Raw genomic sequence first — 14,577 nt, 5'->3', positions numbered from 1 at the left:
AGGCATGGCCCCACACTTAACACCACATACTAAGATAAGATCAAAATGGTTCCATGATTTAGGCATAAAGGACAAAATCACAAATAATTTAGAGGAACATAGGATAGTTTACCTCTCAGACTTGTGGAGGAGGAAGGAATTTGTGACCAAAGGAGAACTAGAGATCATTATTGATTACAAAATAGAAAATTTTGATTACATCAAATTAAAAAGTTTCTGCACAAACAAAACTAATGCAAACAAGATTAGAAGGGAAGTAACAAATTGGGAAAACATTTTTACAGTTAAAGGTTCTGATAAAGGCCTCATCTCCAAAATATACAGAGAATTGACTTTAATTTATAAGAAATCAAGCCATTCTCCAATTGATAAATGGCCAAAGGATATGAACAGACTACTTTCAGATGATGAAATTAAAACTATTTCCACTCATATAAAAGAGTGTTCGAAATCACTATTGATCAGAGAAATGCAAATTAAGACAACTCTGAGATGCCACTACACAGCTGTCAGATTGGCTAAGATGACAGGAATAAATAATGATAAATGTTGGAAGGGATGTGGGAAAACTGGGACACTGATGCATTGTTGGTGGAGTTGTGAAAAAATCCAACCATTCTGGAGAGCAATCTAGAATTATGCCCAAAAAGTTATCAAACTGTGCATACCCAGCACAGTTCTACTACTGGGCTTATCTTCCAAAGAGATATTATAAAAGGGAAAGGGAGCTGTATTTGCCAAAATGTTTGTGGCAGCCCTTTTTGTAGTGGCTAGAAACTGGAAAATGAATGGATGCCCATCAATTGGAGAATGGTTGGGTAAATTATGGTATATGAATGTTATGGAATATTATTGTTCTGTAAGAAATGACCAACAGGAGGAATACGGAGAGGCTTGGAGAGACTTACATCAACTGATGGTGAGTGAAATGAGTAGAACTAGGAGATCATTATACACTTCAACAACAATACTGTATGAGGATGTATTCTGATGGAAGTATATATCTTCAACATAGAGAAGAGCCAATCCAATTCCAATTGATCAGTGATGGACAGAATCAGCTACACCCAGAGAAGGAACATTGTGAAATGAGTGTAAACTGTTTACATTTTTTGTATTTCTTCCCGGGTTATTTTTATCTTCCGAATCCAATTCTTCCTTTTCAACAAAAACAACAACAAAATTCAGTTCTGCAAATATATATTGTACCTAGGATAAACATGTTTAATATGTATGGGAATGCCTGCCATCTAGGGGAGGGGGTGGAGGGAAGGAAGGGAAAAATTCAGAACAGAAGGGAGTAGAAGGGATAATGTAATAAAAAAATTACCTATGCATATGTACTGTCAAAAATGTTATAATTATAAAATTAATAAAAAAAGAAAGAAAACAGGTTCTGATAAAGGCCTCATCTCAAAAATATACAGAGGATTGACTCTAATTTATAAGAAATCAAACCATTCTCCAATTGATAAATGGCCAAAGGATATGAACAGACAATTTTCAGATTATGAAATTGAAAGTATTTCCACTCATATGAAAGATTGTTCCAAATCATTATTGATCAGAGAAATGCAAATTAAGACAACTCTGAGATACCATTTCACACCTGTCAGATTGGCTAAGATGACAGGAACAAATAATGATAAATGTTGGAGGGGATGTGGGAAAATTGGGACACTGATGCATTGTTGGTGGAGTTGTGAAAGAATCCAACCATTCTGGAGAGCAATCTGGAATTATGCCCTAAAAGTTATCAAATTGTGCATATTCTTTGACCCAGCAGTGCTACTACTGGGTTTATATCCCAAAGAAACACTAAAGAAGGGAAAGGTACCTGTATGTGCCAAAATGTTTGTGGCAGCCCTTTTTGTAGTGGCTAGAAACTGGAAAATGAATGGATGCCCATCAATTGGAGAATTATATGAATTATGGTATATGCATGTTATGGAATATTATTGTTCTGTAAGAAATGACCAGCAGGATGAATTCAGAGAGGCTTGGAGAGACTTACATCAACTGATGCTGAGTGAAATGAGCAGAACTAGGAGATCATTATACACTTCAACAATGATACTGTATGAGGATGTATTCTGATGGAAGTGTATATCTTCAACATAGAGAAGAGCTAATCCAATTCCAACTGATCAATGATGGACAGAATCAGCTACACCCAGAGAAGGAACATTGTGAAATGAGTGTAAACTGTTTACATTTTTTGTATTTCTTCCCAGGTTTTTTTTATCTTCCGAATCCAATTCTTCCTTTTCAACAAAAACAACAACAAAATTCAGTTCAGCAAATATATATTGTACCTAGGATAAACATATTTAATATAGAAAGGAATGCCTGCCATCTAGGGGAGGGGGTGGAGGGAAGGAGGGGAAAATTCGGAACAGAAAGGAGTACAAAGGATAATGTTATAAAAAATTACCTATGTCTATATACTGTCAAAAATATTATAATTAATTAATAAGAAAATTTTAAAAAAAGAAAAAACTAATAGAACAAAGTTAGTTTATTTTAAAAATAGCAAAATAGATAAACTTTTGGTTAATTTGATTAGAAAAAGTAAAGAAAAAATTAAAAGCATCAAAAATGAAAAGAAATTAAGAAAAATTTAAATGAAGAAGAAATTAAAGCAATAATTAGAAGCTATCTTGCCCAACTGTATGCCAGCAAATCTGATAATCTAACTGAAATGGATGAATATTTACAAAAATATAAATTGCCTAGAATAATAGCAAAGAAAATAAATTACTTAAATAGCACCAATTTAGGAAAAGAAATTGAAGTAAGAGAAAGTTTTTCCCTAAGAAAATATTCACAAGGCTAAATTGATTTACAAGTGAATTCTGCCAGTCCTTTAAAGATTAATGAATTACAGTAATATGTAAATTATTCGGGGAAAAAATAGGCCGAGAAGTTGATTTGTGAAATTCCTTCTATTATATAAATATGATGTTGATACCTAAAGCAAGAAGAGTGAAAACAGAGTGCGAAAATTATAGATCAATCTCTCTAAAGAATATTGATGCAAACATGTTACATAAAATATTAGCAGAGATTAATGATAATTTATCAACAGATTAATATACTATGATCAAATGGGATTTATACCAAAAATACAGGCCTGGTTCAATATAAGGAAAACTATTGGCATAATTGACCATATCTGTAAAGTCCTGTTGATCTCTCAATTGTAATCCTTCTCTGGGAGGAGATCTCTTTTCTGTATCATCTTTTCCTCTGGGAGCAGATTTCTTGGGAGGCTTCTGGAGCCTCCAGCCAGAGTGAAGGTAGAATCTGGAATCCTGTTCTTCCCCTCCAAAAGTGTGGGATTGCTGAGCTTGCAAATGCACTGGATGTCTTATCTTTGACTCAATCCAGACTCCTCTCCAGACTTAATGTTGCCTCTTTTTATCCTCCCAGATAATGAGCTTGTGGATATTCCAAAGGTTTAAACTCCTTTAAAGGTGCAAATTCCTTTTCAGAAGCCTAAAGGTGTAAACTCCTTTAAAGGTGTAAACTAAAGGTGTGAACTCTGAGCTAGAGAATTAAGTACCAGTACTAAATTAGACAATCGAGTTAACACCTAGAAATCCTAACACATATCAATAAAAAGTTAACAGAAACCATATGATAATCTCTATAATGCAGAAAAATCTTTTGACAAAATGCAATCCCTATTTCTATTAAAAAAAAAAAAAACTTTAGAGATCATAGGAATAATGGAGTTTTCTTTAAAATGATAGGCAGTATCTATCAAAAGCATTATGTATAATGTGAAAAAGCTAATACAAGATATTGTACTAGAAATGTTGGTTCTAGCAATAAGAATAGTAAAAGAAATAGAAGGAATTTGAATAGGCAATGAGGAAATAAAACTACAACTCTTTGCAGATGATATGATGGTATACTTAAAAAATCCTAGAGATCAAGCAAAAAATATTCAAAACACTAACTTTAGCATAGTTTCAGGATATAAAATAATCCCACACAAATCATTAGCATTTCTGTATCTTACTAATAACGTTCATCAGGCAAAAGATAAAAGAGAAATTCTCCCTACAAAAATTGCAGACAAAATAAAATATCTGGATGTCTACCTATCAATACAAATTCAGGAACCATATGCATACAATTACAAAACACTTTTCACACAAATAAAATCAGATCTAAACATCTGGAAGAAATATCATTTGTTTATGGGTAGATTGAGCTAACAAAATAAAAATGGCAATTCTACCTAAATTACTTATTCAGTATAGTTCCAATAAGACTGACAAAAAATATTTTATAAAACAATGAGAAAAATAACAAAATTCATTTGGAAGATGAAAAAGTCAAGGACATCAAGAAAATTAATGGGGAAAAAATGGCCTAGCATTACCAGATCTAAAATTCTTTATATAAAGCAGCAGTTATCAAAAAACATCTAATTCTGGCTAACAAATATCATGGTAGATTAATGGAATAAATCAGATGCACATGGCACAATAATCAATGACTATAGTAAACTGTTGTTTGATAAACTCAATATTTGACAAATATTTCTGGAAAATAATGTCAGAAATTCGGCATGGACCTACCTCTTATATCCCATATAAAATAAGGTCAAATGGGTACAGGATTTTGGTGTAAAAGGTGATAATATAAGCAAATCAGGAAAGCAAGGGATAGTTTACTTGTCCAATCTTTGGAGAAGGGAGGAATTTATGACCAGAAAAGATCTAGAGAACATTATGAAATGCAAAATAGATAATTTTGATTACAGTAACATAAAGCTACAGTAACATAAAGAGTTTTTACACAGACTAAACCAATATAGCTAATATTAGAAGGGAAGCAGAAAGCTGGAGAAATATTTTTACAGCCAGTGTTTCTGAGGAAGGCCTCATTTATAAATTATATAAAGAACTGAGTTTATATTTATTCTTAATACATTCTTGTCTTTTTTATTTCTGATATGTTTTTTGGTTTGTTTTTGGTAATGCACAGAAATGCCAGTGGTTCTTTGGAGAGTTATATTCCCTTCTTACATTTTGTTGAAGTTATTGTTTTCACTAGTTTCTTTCCTGTTTCTCTGGGATGGGCATATATATATATATATATGTGTGTGTGTGTGTGTGTGTGTGTGTGTGTGTGTGTGTGTGTGTGTGTGTGTATTTCTGTATAAACACACAATAACATACATGCATATGTATATACTTAATCATATTAAGAAAAGGGCTTTTCTGGACTATACTTTTATATTTTGTTTTTTTTTTCCATAGAAATAGGCATCATATTACATCAAAAACTTATTTGTATTTTTATATATACATTACTATAGCATAGTCTCTCATTAGGCTATCCTCCTTTGCTGCAATACACTGCCTCCTAATCTACACTTTAAAGAATTTATAGTTTTCTTCAAATGTAGCTCAAGGACTACCTTTTACATGAAGCCTTTCATAATCTCTTCAGGCTCTCCCTAACTATTTTTAGTTAACTACTTTGTATTAATTTTATACTTATTCAATAAACATTTATAAGTATGCATGTTTGCTCTCCTAATGGGTAAGTTCTTTGAGAGTAAGGATTATTTCAGTTTTTGTCTTTGTATGCCTTGATCTCACTACAATGACTAAAATATATGAGATACTTATTAATGTTTATTCATCGAATGAGAATAACCTCTTATTATCCTGAGTTAGTTTATCAGTGAAATGAGGTTATTGTTCTTAATGATCTAATATTCTTGAGTTCTACCACTCTTTAACTATAGACATATAATTCTAATAGTCAAACCAATTTGTAATTCTCTTACCTTCCTCTTGGCAAGTCTGTATCATCCTTCTTCCATCTGACAGTTGGTTGGGGATCTCCTTGAACCTGGCATCTAAATTCAACAGCTTCTTCTTCCAGTATCACTTGGTTAATTGGCCGTCTGAGGAAAGTGGGTCGCTCTTAGGGGGGAAAAGATTTGAAAGTGAAGTATTATAAATGTTTTGTATAAATAGTTTATTATACTTCTCCTGTCCTCAATGTGGGTATACATAAACACTTTTCTATGTCCTTTTCATTTCTCCTGTATTTCTCTTTGATATTCTCATTGATTTATAATATCATTCAACAAACTTCTCCATACAATTGATTTACAAACCAATACCGATGTTCCCAAACTTTTTTTCAGAACAATAGGCCTAAATTTCTACATGTTATGTTTCCTTCTGGATATCCTGAATATAACACCATCCTCCAAGTCATCAAGTTTTAAAATCTTAGCATTACTTTTTTGATTAAATAACCTCCCTTTCTCTTTTCTCAGATTGTAATTCAATATTCCTCTTGCTCTTTGCTCAGATTTTATTTTAAAGAATACCTCTTCCTAGGTTTGTTAGCATTGAAGATACATGCTGATGATTCTAGTGTATTTATTTTTGTCTTTCTACTTTGTTGCAGTTCTTAATAGTATTGATTAATTTATTTGATAATTAACTGGCTATTTCTCATTACACTATTATCATTTTATTTCCATTTCTTTTGTCAACTCAAAATGTACTCTTTAATTTTGGATATTTCCCACTATTTTTAGTTTTATGTTTTTAAAATATTGTCTCATTGTTATAATTATATTTATTCATACATATGGATAGACCAAACTTTTGGAAGACTGCTGATTTGTTCCAAATTTTCCACAATATTCTGTGTCTTTAATATAATGTGGCATCAGAGTGTCTCTTGCAAGTCCAAGCGTCTGTAGGACATCAACATCTACATAAAATCCTTTCTGACTGACATTCTGTGCTAGATTTTCACCGTTATGGTAGTGAGAGAATTTGTTGATCATAAATCTGTCTGTTTTATGCCTTTCTTGACATTTGCAATGAGAAGGTATTTCTTCAGAATTTTTCAGTTGCTATAACTTCCTAGAAATTTTGAATGGTTTTGATGCATTGAGAGCAGCTAGATGGTAAGGTGGATAAAGGACTAACCCTGAAATTAGGAGGAAGTGAGTTCAAATCAAAACTTAGACATTTCATATTTACTAGCTGTGTGACCTAGGGCAAGTCACTTAATTCCAATTGCCTAGCAAAAAAGAATCTCCTGAAAGAAATGTGTGTAATTATTTCAAGGTCTAATAGTGTATAGGGTGGAGATATCTGTAAAGCCACTTTGGAGACAAGATCAAGTTAAAGATGACAGACAAATATGAATGGAGGCAATATTCTAAATGATTAGACTATAGATTCATTTTAGTAAACATGTATTATTTCTATAATTTGTTCTTTGACCACTTGTTATTTAGTATTTTCTCATTTATTCTACTTTTAGTCCCATACTATGCAATGTACAATTTTTATTTGTGAGATGATTACAAATATCAAAATTATCAAATATCTTTGAATTTGTCATCATCCCACATTAATAAAATTGGTCATGTTAGATTTTAAAAGAATTGGAATTGTAAGTAAATGTAAAAAGGGAAAAAACACATCCATTACAATCTATATAATAAAATATATTGGAGCAAAAATTATGGGACTAAATTTCTCCTAGTTCTTTAAGATTCAAACTCTTCTCTTTTGAAATGGAGAATGACCAAGACTATCTTGCATGGGGGAAAGGCAGGGAAAGAAGGAAGAAATAGGAAAACAACAATTTAATTTTTAAATTTTTTATTATTTTAAATGACCAATTTATTAGTGAATTTGCAAGGTTGAGCTTTATTTACTATAGAAAGCTCCTGGTAAGAAAATATCATCCATGGCAACAAAACAATAACTACACTGTAACTTACAAATAGGGATCTGATTCATTGAGTGATTGAACAATTTTCTCAAGGTTTCATAGACAATATATGTAGAAGACAAGAATTGAGGTCTTTCAAATTCTGAGACCAGATCTCTATTCATTATGACATATTGCCTTTTGTTGTTTATCCAACAAAAGTTTTCAGAAATGAAAACATTCACTAACAAATTGGTGATTAAAAAAGCAAACCCAAACATTATTATTAGTTTCATTTTTCTTTTTTATCATTATTTTATTTAAAAACAATGAGAAAAAAGAAAAACAGAAAAGGAATACAAAACAAAATGAAACAAAACAAAAGAGAACATTGTCATGTGCCCAGAACATTGTGATGTGTCCCACAAGGGGATAGTTAAAATATACAACAAATAACCAGATCAAGAAAGTATATATATATAAGAAATTAATTCATAAGTGCCCATCTTTTCTTTACTTGTAAATTTGTTCTCTTTTTAATTTTTCCCCCTTTTAAATCCCACCATCACCACCCCCAGGAGGCATAGTTTAAAAAAATATTTATGTAGACATACACACACACACACACACACACACACACACACACACACATCTTTCCTATTCTGGTTGACTCTGCTTTAAATTATTAACCTTTCCCAAGTCATTGATTCCCCCCTTTGTCATTGTTGCCACACCTTTGCCTTTGGGCCTCCCATATATATATATATATATATATATGTAGTATTGCTTATTTAACCCATTTCTGATGTGAGAAGGTTTCAAAACTATGAGCTCTTCTCCCCCCTCTAATGCTTCTCTGTCTATTCTTCCTCTGCATCTCATTTGTATGACATAATTACTATTTTTAACTTAACTCTGCTGCAGTCTTTCTTTTGAACTACCCTATTGTTGATGTCAATTTAAAACATATGGTATTCATTTCCCATATTAAAAAACAACAACAACAACAATTTTCCCATGTTGATATTGCTCTTATATATTACATTTTCTATTAAGTTAGGATTTGGTTGATAGAATGTCCTAAAAATCTGCAAGTTCATTGAATGTTCTTTTTTTTTCTCATTCAATCTTATAGATAACTTTGCTGTATATTATATTTTTGGCAGCAGGCTAGTTCTTTTGATTATTGCTAGAAATGATTCCAGGACCTGCAGTCTTTTATTGTGGCTGCTGATAAGTACTGTACAATTCTAATTGTATCTCCAGCATATTTAAATTGTTGTTTTCTTATTTCTTGCAAAATTTTCTCTTTGATTTGGGGTTTTTGAAAGTTGGCAATAATGTTCCTATGAGTTAATTTTCCTCATAGGATCCCATTGAGATTTTTTTTTCTATTTCAACTTTCCTTTCATGTTCTATCATTTCAGGACAATTTTCTTGGAGTATTTTTTGCATTACATTGTCAAGATCCTTTGGTCACAACTTTGGTGGTCCAATCTTTCTTATATTTTCTTTTCTTGATCTGTTCTATAAATCTTATGTTTCATATTCTATTTTTTTTCATTTTTTACCATCTGTTTTGTCATTTCTTTGTCACTCATAGCTTCACTTGCTTCTCCTAACCCAATTCTAATTTTCAAAGAGTAATTGTCATCTTTGAGACTGTATCTCCTTTTTTTAGTTGTTTAACTTTTTTTCATAATCTTTGATTTTTTTCTTTCATTTTTTTTTCAATGTCTTTCATTTGATTTTTAAATTATTTTTAAAGTTCTTCTATGAATTCTCTCTGGGAATGGAGCCATTTCACATTACTCTTTAGGATAGAAGCTTTTTTTTTTTTTTTTTTTTTTTTTTTTTTTTTTTTTTTTTTTTTACTTCAATGTCCTCTTCTGAAGATGAACTCCAGTCTTCCCTGTTTCCATAGTAAGTTTATGTGGCAGACTTCTTTCTTCTTTGTCAGTTCTTTTTTTTTTTTTTTTTTAAATAAGATGTATTAGTGTAAGCATCTCTAGTCATAAGGTGGGGAGATCATGCCTCTAGTTTCATCTCAGCTCTCCTTTCTGATTAGGAACCCCAACCCAAGAGTTCTACCTTCCAGCAAATTACTAGCATCCCTTACTCACTGTTTCCATACTCATGGGTGTGCTGGTTTCTTCTCTCCCACTAGGAGTTTATGCAATATAGCTGGGCCTGGGATTCCTAATCAGCTGAGTCTTACTCAGCCTTCCAGGACTCAGATGCAGACTCCACAAATAGCCCAGAAGGTGAAAGTTTCTGTGGTTCCTACTGAAGCTTCAGCCACACCCAGTTAGCTGTAGGGCTCTCCATTTAAAGTTTCTGTGGAGCTACCCCAGAAGTGTTTGCACTTCATAAGAGTTAATCCCCAGCCTCGGGTCTTTCTTGGGATCTTCTCCAGTTGTATCAGTAGGACCTTGGTTCGGCCCTAAATCTTCTTGATTTTTCACCAGTCTATGTAGCCCTTGGAGTGCATATTTGATGTATATGTGGGGGAAATCTGGAAAGCTTGAAATTTACCAGGCTACTCCACCATCTTCCCAGAATTCTCACCCTGTAATTTCATTCTTCAAAATAAAATTCAACTTAATCCTTTTTTTTTTTTTTTTTTTTTTTTTCCCCCCTATAGGCAGGAACAGAACGTATGTCAAAAATTTCTAGGTTTGGAATCTAGAAGACATGAGTTTAAATCCTCCCCTCTTAGGTTCTTACTAAGTACTAAGTCGGTACTTTACAGTTCTCTAGTTCTGGTCTTTACTAGGAGTTCAATCCCTTTGAATTCCTGGGAAAGAGCTTGCATGTTTAGGAGGATCAAAAAGCGACGTGGCTATGAACTCTTGGCCGCCACAAGCCAGTTATCCCTGTGGTAACTTTTCTGACACCTGCTTAAAACCCCAAAGATCAGAAGGATCGTGAGTCCCTGCTTTCATGGTCTGTATTCATACTGAAAATCAAGATCAAGCGAGCTTTTGCCCTTCTGCTCCACGGGAGGTTTCTGTCCTCCCTGATCTCCCTTTAGGACACCTGCATTATGGTTTGACAGGTGTACCGCCTCAGTCAAACTCCCCACCAGAAACACTCTCTGGAGTGGGTTGAGCCCTGACCGGGAGGCCAGGCGCTTGGCGCCAGAAGTGAGAGCCTCTCGGGGCAACACCCCCCCCCCCCTGCCCTGCCCCTCACCGGGTCAGTGAAAAAAACGATCAGAGTAGTGGTATTTCACCGGCCACCTGGAAGGCCGGCTCACCGACGGGGAGGGGGGGGGGAACCTGTAGACCCAGGGAACCCGGGGATGGGGCCCTGGGGGCCCTGCGGGCCTCCCACTTATTCTACACCTCTCATTATCTCATTAGCATTTAGTAAGAACCTAACACTCCCCCATATATTTACCAACCGTGTAACCATGGACATGTCACAAGCCCTTCTTAATTTCAATTTCCACAGCTATAAAATTACAAATATTTACATATCACATAGTTGTATAGATCATATATGTAAATTGTTTTGCAAAATTTAAAGAACCATACAAATGGTGATATTATTTGCTATTTAATAAGAAATGTTGACCCTCACTTTAAATGTATTCACTTTAATTGGGCTTTTTCTTGTACATATTACCTTTAGATAATGAGGCCTTCTTATATTGGTTTATAGCTGCACAAATGTAATAGTCTTATTTTTTTTTTTAAGTTGCAACACCTAAAATATTTCATTTGAATTGATTGATATTTTATATGGGTAAATTTTTCTTATGATATATATACTTTGATTAGTACTTAATCTTGATAAAGGCATCCAATTAATTTTCCTCTTGATTTCATGAATTCATGAAGTATACTATGGTCTTCACTTTTTGCATTATCTTGGAATTGGAATTTTACCACTACTAGAAAAATGAGGAAAAAAAGGACTAGAATCTTTTCACTAAATGACCACAAATGATAATTGAAAGTATTATTTTGTTTCAATGGCTTTTCAATGAAACCAAATCTTCTGGTATAACATAAGAATATATAATTCCATGATTAGGCCTCCTGTCATTATTTCTTTTTACTCCTTTGTGTGGCACCTTAGGATTTGCAAAGCACTTTAAAATATTACACCATTTTTTAAAATCTCATTTGATCATCACAACCACTCTGGGAGAAAAACATTATTAGTATTCCCATTTTACAAATGAAAAACTTCTAAACTGTCCTTTTTCCCTCAACTGAAATGTCCTTGCAAATTACATGTGAGCATGTTTTGTTTCAAGTGAAGTAATTTTATGCTGGTGCCCCTAAAGATACTTGAGCCACAATTTCAAAAGGAATAAGAAATAGATTGATTTGTTATTGTTGTGACTAGTAAAACTGAGACCAGAAACTTAGTAATGGACATTTTCTATTCTTTTCTGCTCAAAGGAGAGCCTTGCTTAGAGATTGAAAATAACCCCAGAGAGTTGGAAATATTAAAGTTTTGCTTGAGTGAAAAAAGTTTTGACTGAAATATTCAGAAAGCCATGGATGGCATAAAATAATGACCCAAATGCAAATCACTTGATATATTCAAATGTAATTTAAGAAATGCAACTGTATTTTAATTTTTGCATCTACTGAAAGAAATAAGACATTACTATAGCAAAGTGATACAGGGAAGCATGTAAAGTTTACTTTAAAAATTCTAATGAGTAAATATCACCTTTTGAGAATAAAATATTCATGTTTTGTCAAGTGCAGCTGTTTCTGTGGTGATATATCATCTCTATAAAATCCTTGAATTCTTTTGTCCAAATTAAAGAGGCTAAATGTAGGCAAATGCATTTTAATTTGATTTATTTTTCATATGCAATTATATGAAAAAATACAAAGTCTACCAGAGTTAAGTAGAAAAATAAAAAGGCTGCAAATTGGCTATTAAACAGATGTTGTCAGTAGTTGTCAATAAGTACAAAGAAAGAGGTACCTCATAAATACTTTTGTTTCATATGAATAGAATCTCACTGATAACTTCCAATTACATTGGTCAAATCAATGAAATACAAATTTTCTTTAAAAAATCTATATTATATTATCTAGTATCTAATTTTGCAAATTACTAGAAACATAAGGGATAAACAATGGATTATTAAGATTCAGTCACAATACCAGGTATGTGAAAATTATGATAACATTTTATCCATGTTCCTTTTTATGAAGCATAAATGACATAAATTGGGGAGAAAGTTATTTCTTATATAGTTTTCTGCCCATGTATCAGTAAGGACATCTTCCGAATAGTGTAATCTCTAATTATACAACTAGGGAATGATTAAAGAGAATGCCATTTCAATTACAGTTCCTTATATAAGATTAACTGTATTTGAACCACCTGCATAACTTGCTTACAAGGCTAATCACTCTGAAGAAAATAAATGATATAGCAATCAGCTCTCAGCAGCCAAATCTCGCTATACAATTCCAAATAGGAACTTTGGAAAATGCAACTTATGAGGCTAAAATAGTCAAGTATCTAAGTATAGTGACATAATAAAACATTATAATTTTGTCAAAAAACATGTAAAATCTAATATATTTAAACTGACAATTTTCATAAATTCAAAATATAGTCACCTCATCACTTCAAAATTACATATTATATGTATATGCCAATACGAAGTAAATAAGGCAGTCAGTAACCACACATAACTATAACCACTTAATAACTGCTAGACTTGCATCTGTTAGCAGTTACTGTTATTCAATGAAATAATTTCCTCTGGAAAAGACTTGAATCTGTCAAGCAGTTATTATTATTCAATGAAATAACTTCATCTGGAAAAGACCAAAGACTAGGCATGGTACTAACTGTTCCCTTTATTTAAATTAATTGTCCATGTATTAACAATGTCCATTTTTAATTAGAAAGACTGTGATAGTTTGTAATTGTGAATTATTGCCCTCCATGTGCTGCTCCAAAAAGATGAAATTATCATGTATTTGCGGTTTTAATTACCTTAAGATATTTCTATGCTAAGAATTTTGTCCAATGAGGTAAAATTCTATATATAATGAAAATTGAACTACATTTAAATGGACTTCAAGAGCCTCTCAATATTTACTAGGTCCTTTTTATATTAATGCTAAAATACTCAACATTTTAACAGTTTATAAATATATAATGCCTTAATGATTTGCTATCTGAATGTAGCTTTAAATAATAACAATACCTTGCATTTCAAACAAAATTGCTTTTAAGGCATTTCTACATATAATATTATTTCATTTGATCTTCACAAGAACTGAATAAAGTTGGAAGAATAAAAATATGATTTTCTCCATTTTGGAAAAGATTAGAGAAGTTATGTGATTTAAGACTCATAACCAGATATTCTAACTCCCAGTCCTCTTTTGATAAAACAGCATCTTTTCTATATAAATGTATAGGTTCTAATTCTGAAGTACATATGAAAAATAAATTATTTTAAAAATCATGTGCCCATCTATATATGAGTATTTATGTAATAAACAACATGCATAGAATAAATTTTTATATAGAATAAATAATTTTTTAATTTTAATATCTACCTTCCCAAAAGGAGGACAAAAGTAATTTCTATTTTCCTAAAGATTTCAGGAAATTTTCAGAGAAGAACCTTAAAATCATAGTATTGATGACCTACAGTTCAAGGGATCCCAGAAATCATCTAGTCCAATCTTTTTTTTTATAGTTGAGGAAATAGAGGCCCAGAGATATAAATCAATTTTTGACGGTTGCTTAATCTCCCTGAGATATAATTTCTAAATATAAAACTGAGAGAGTGGGAATAGATGGTTTTAAGGTCCATCCTACTCACAGATCTATGATCTTATAATATTCTATATTTAGAAA

At 32.3% G+C, this 14,577-nt stretch overlaps 1 protein-coding gene across 11 annotated transcripts in view; it reads right to left on the bottom strand.

The window, feature by feature from the left end:
* The window catches only part of ROBO2 (roundabout guidance receptor 2), a 632,113-nt gene that overhangs the window by 277,510 nt on the left and 340,026 nt on the right, over window positions 1–14,577 (bottom strand). For all 11 annotated transcript variants that reach the window (XM_074299770.1, XM_074299773.1, XM_074299779.1 and 8 more), the window contains exon 5: window positions 5,813–5,951. In XM_074299770.1, the coding sequence (XP_074155871.1) occupies window positions 5,813–5,951 (139 nt within the window). The remainder of the gene's footprint in view (window positions 1–5,812; window positions 5,952–14,577) is intronic.

Source organism: Sminthopsis crassicaudata, chromosome 3 (genome assembly GCF_048593235.1).
Source record: "Sminthopsis crassicaudata isolate SCR6 chromosome 3, ASM4859323v1, whole genome shotgun sequence".
NCBI classification, from domain to species: domain Eukaryota; kingdom Metazoa; phylum Chordata; class Mammalia; order Dasyuromorphia; family Dasyuridae; genus Sminthopsis; species Sminthopsis crassicaudata.
This window is presented reverse-complemented; position numbering and strand designations above follow the sequence as displayed.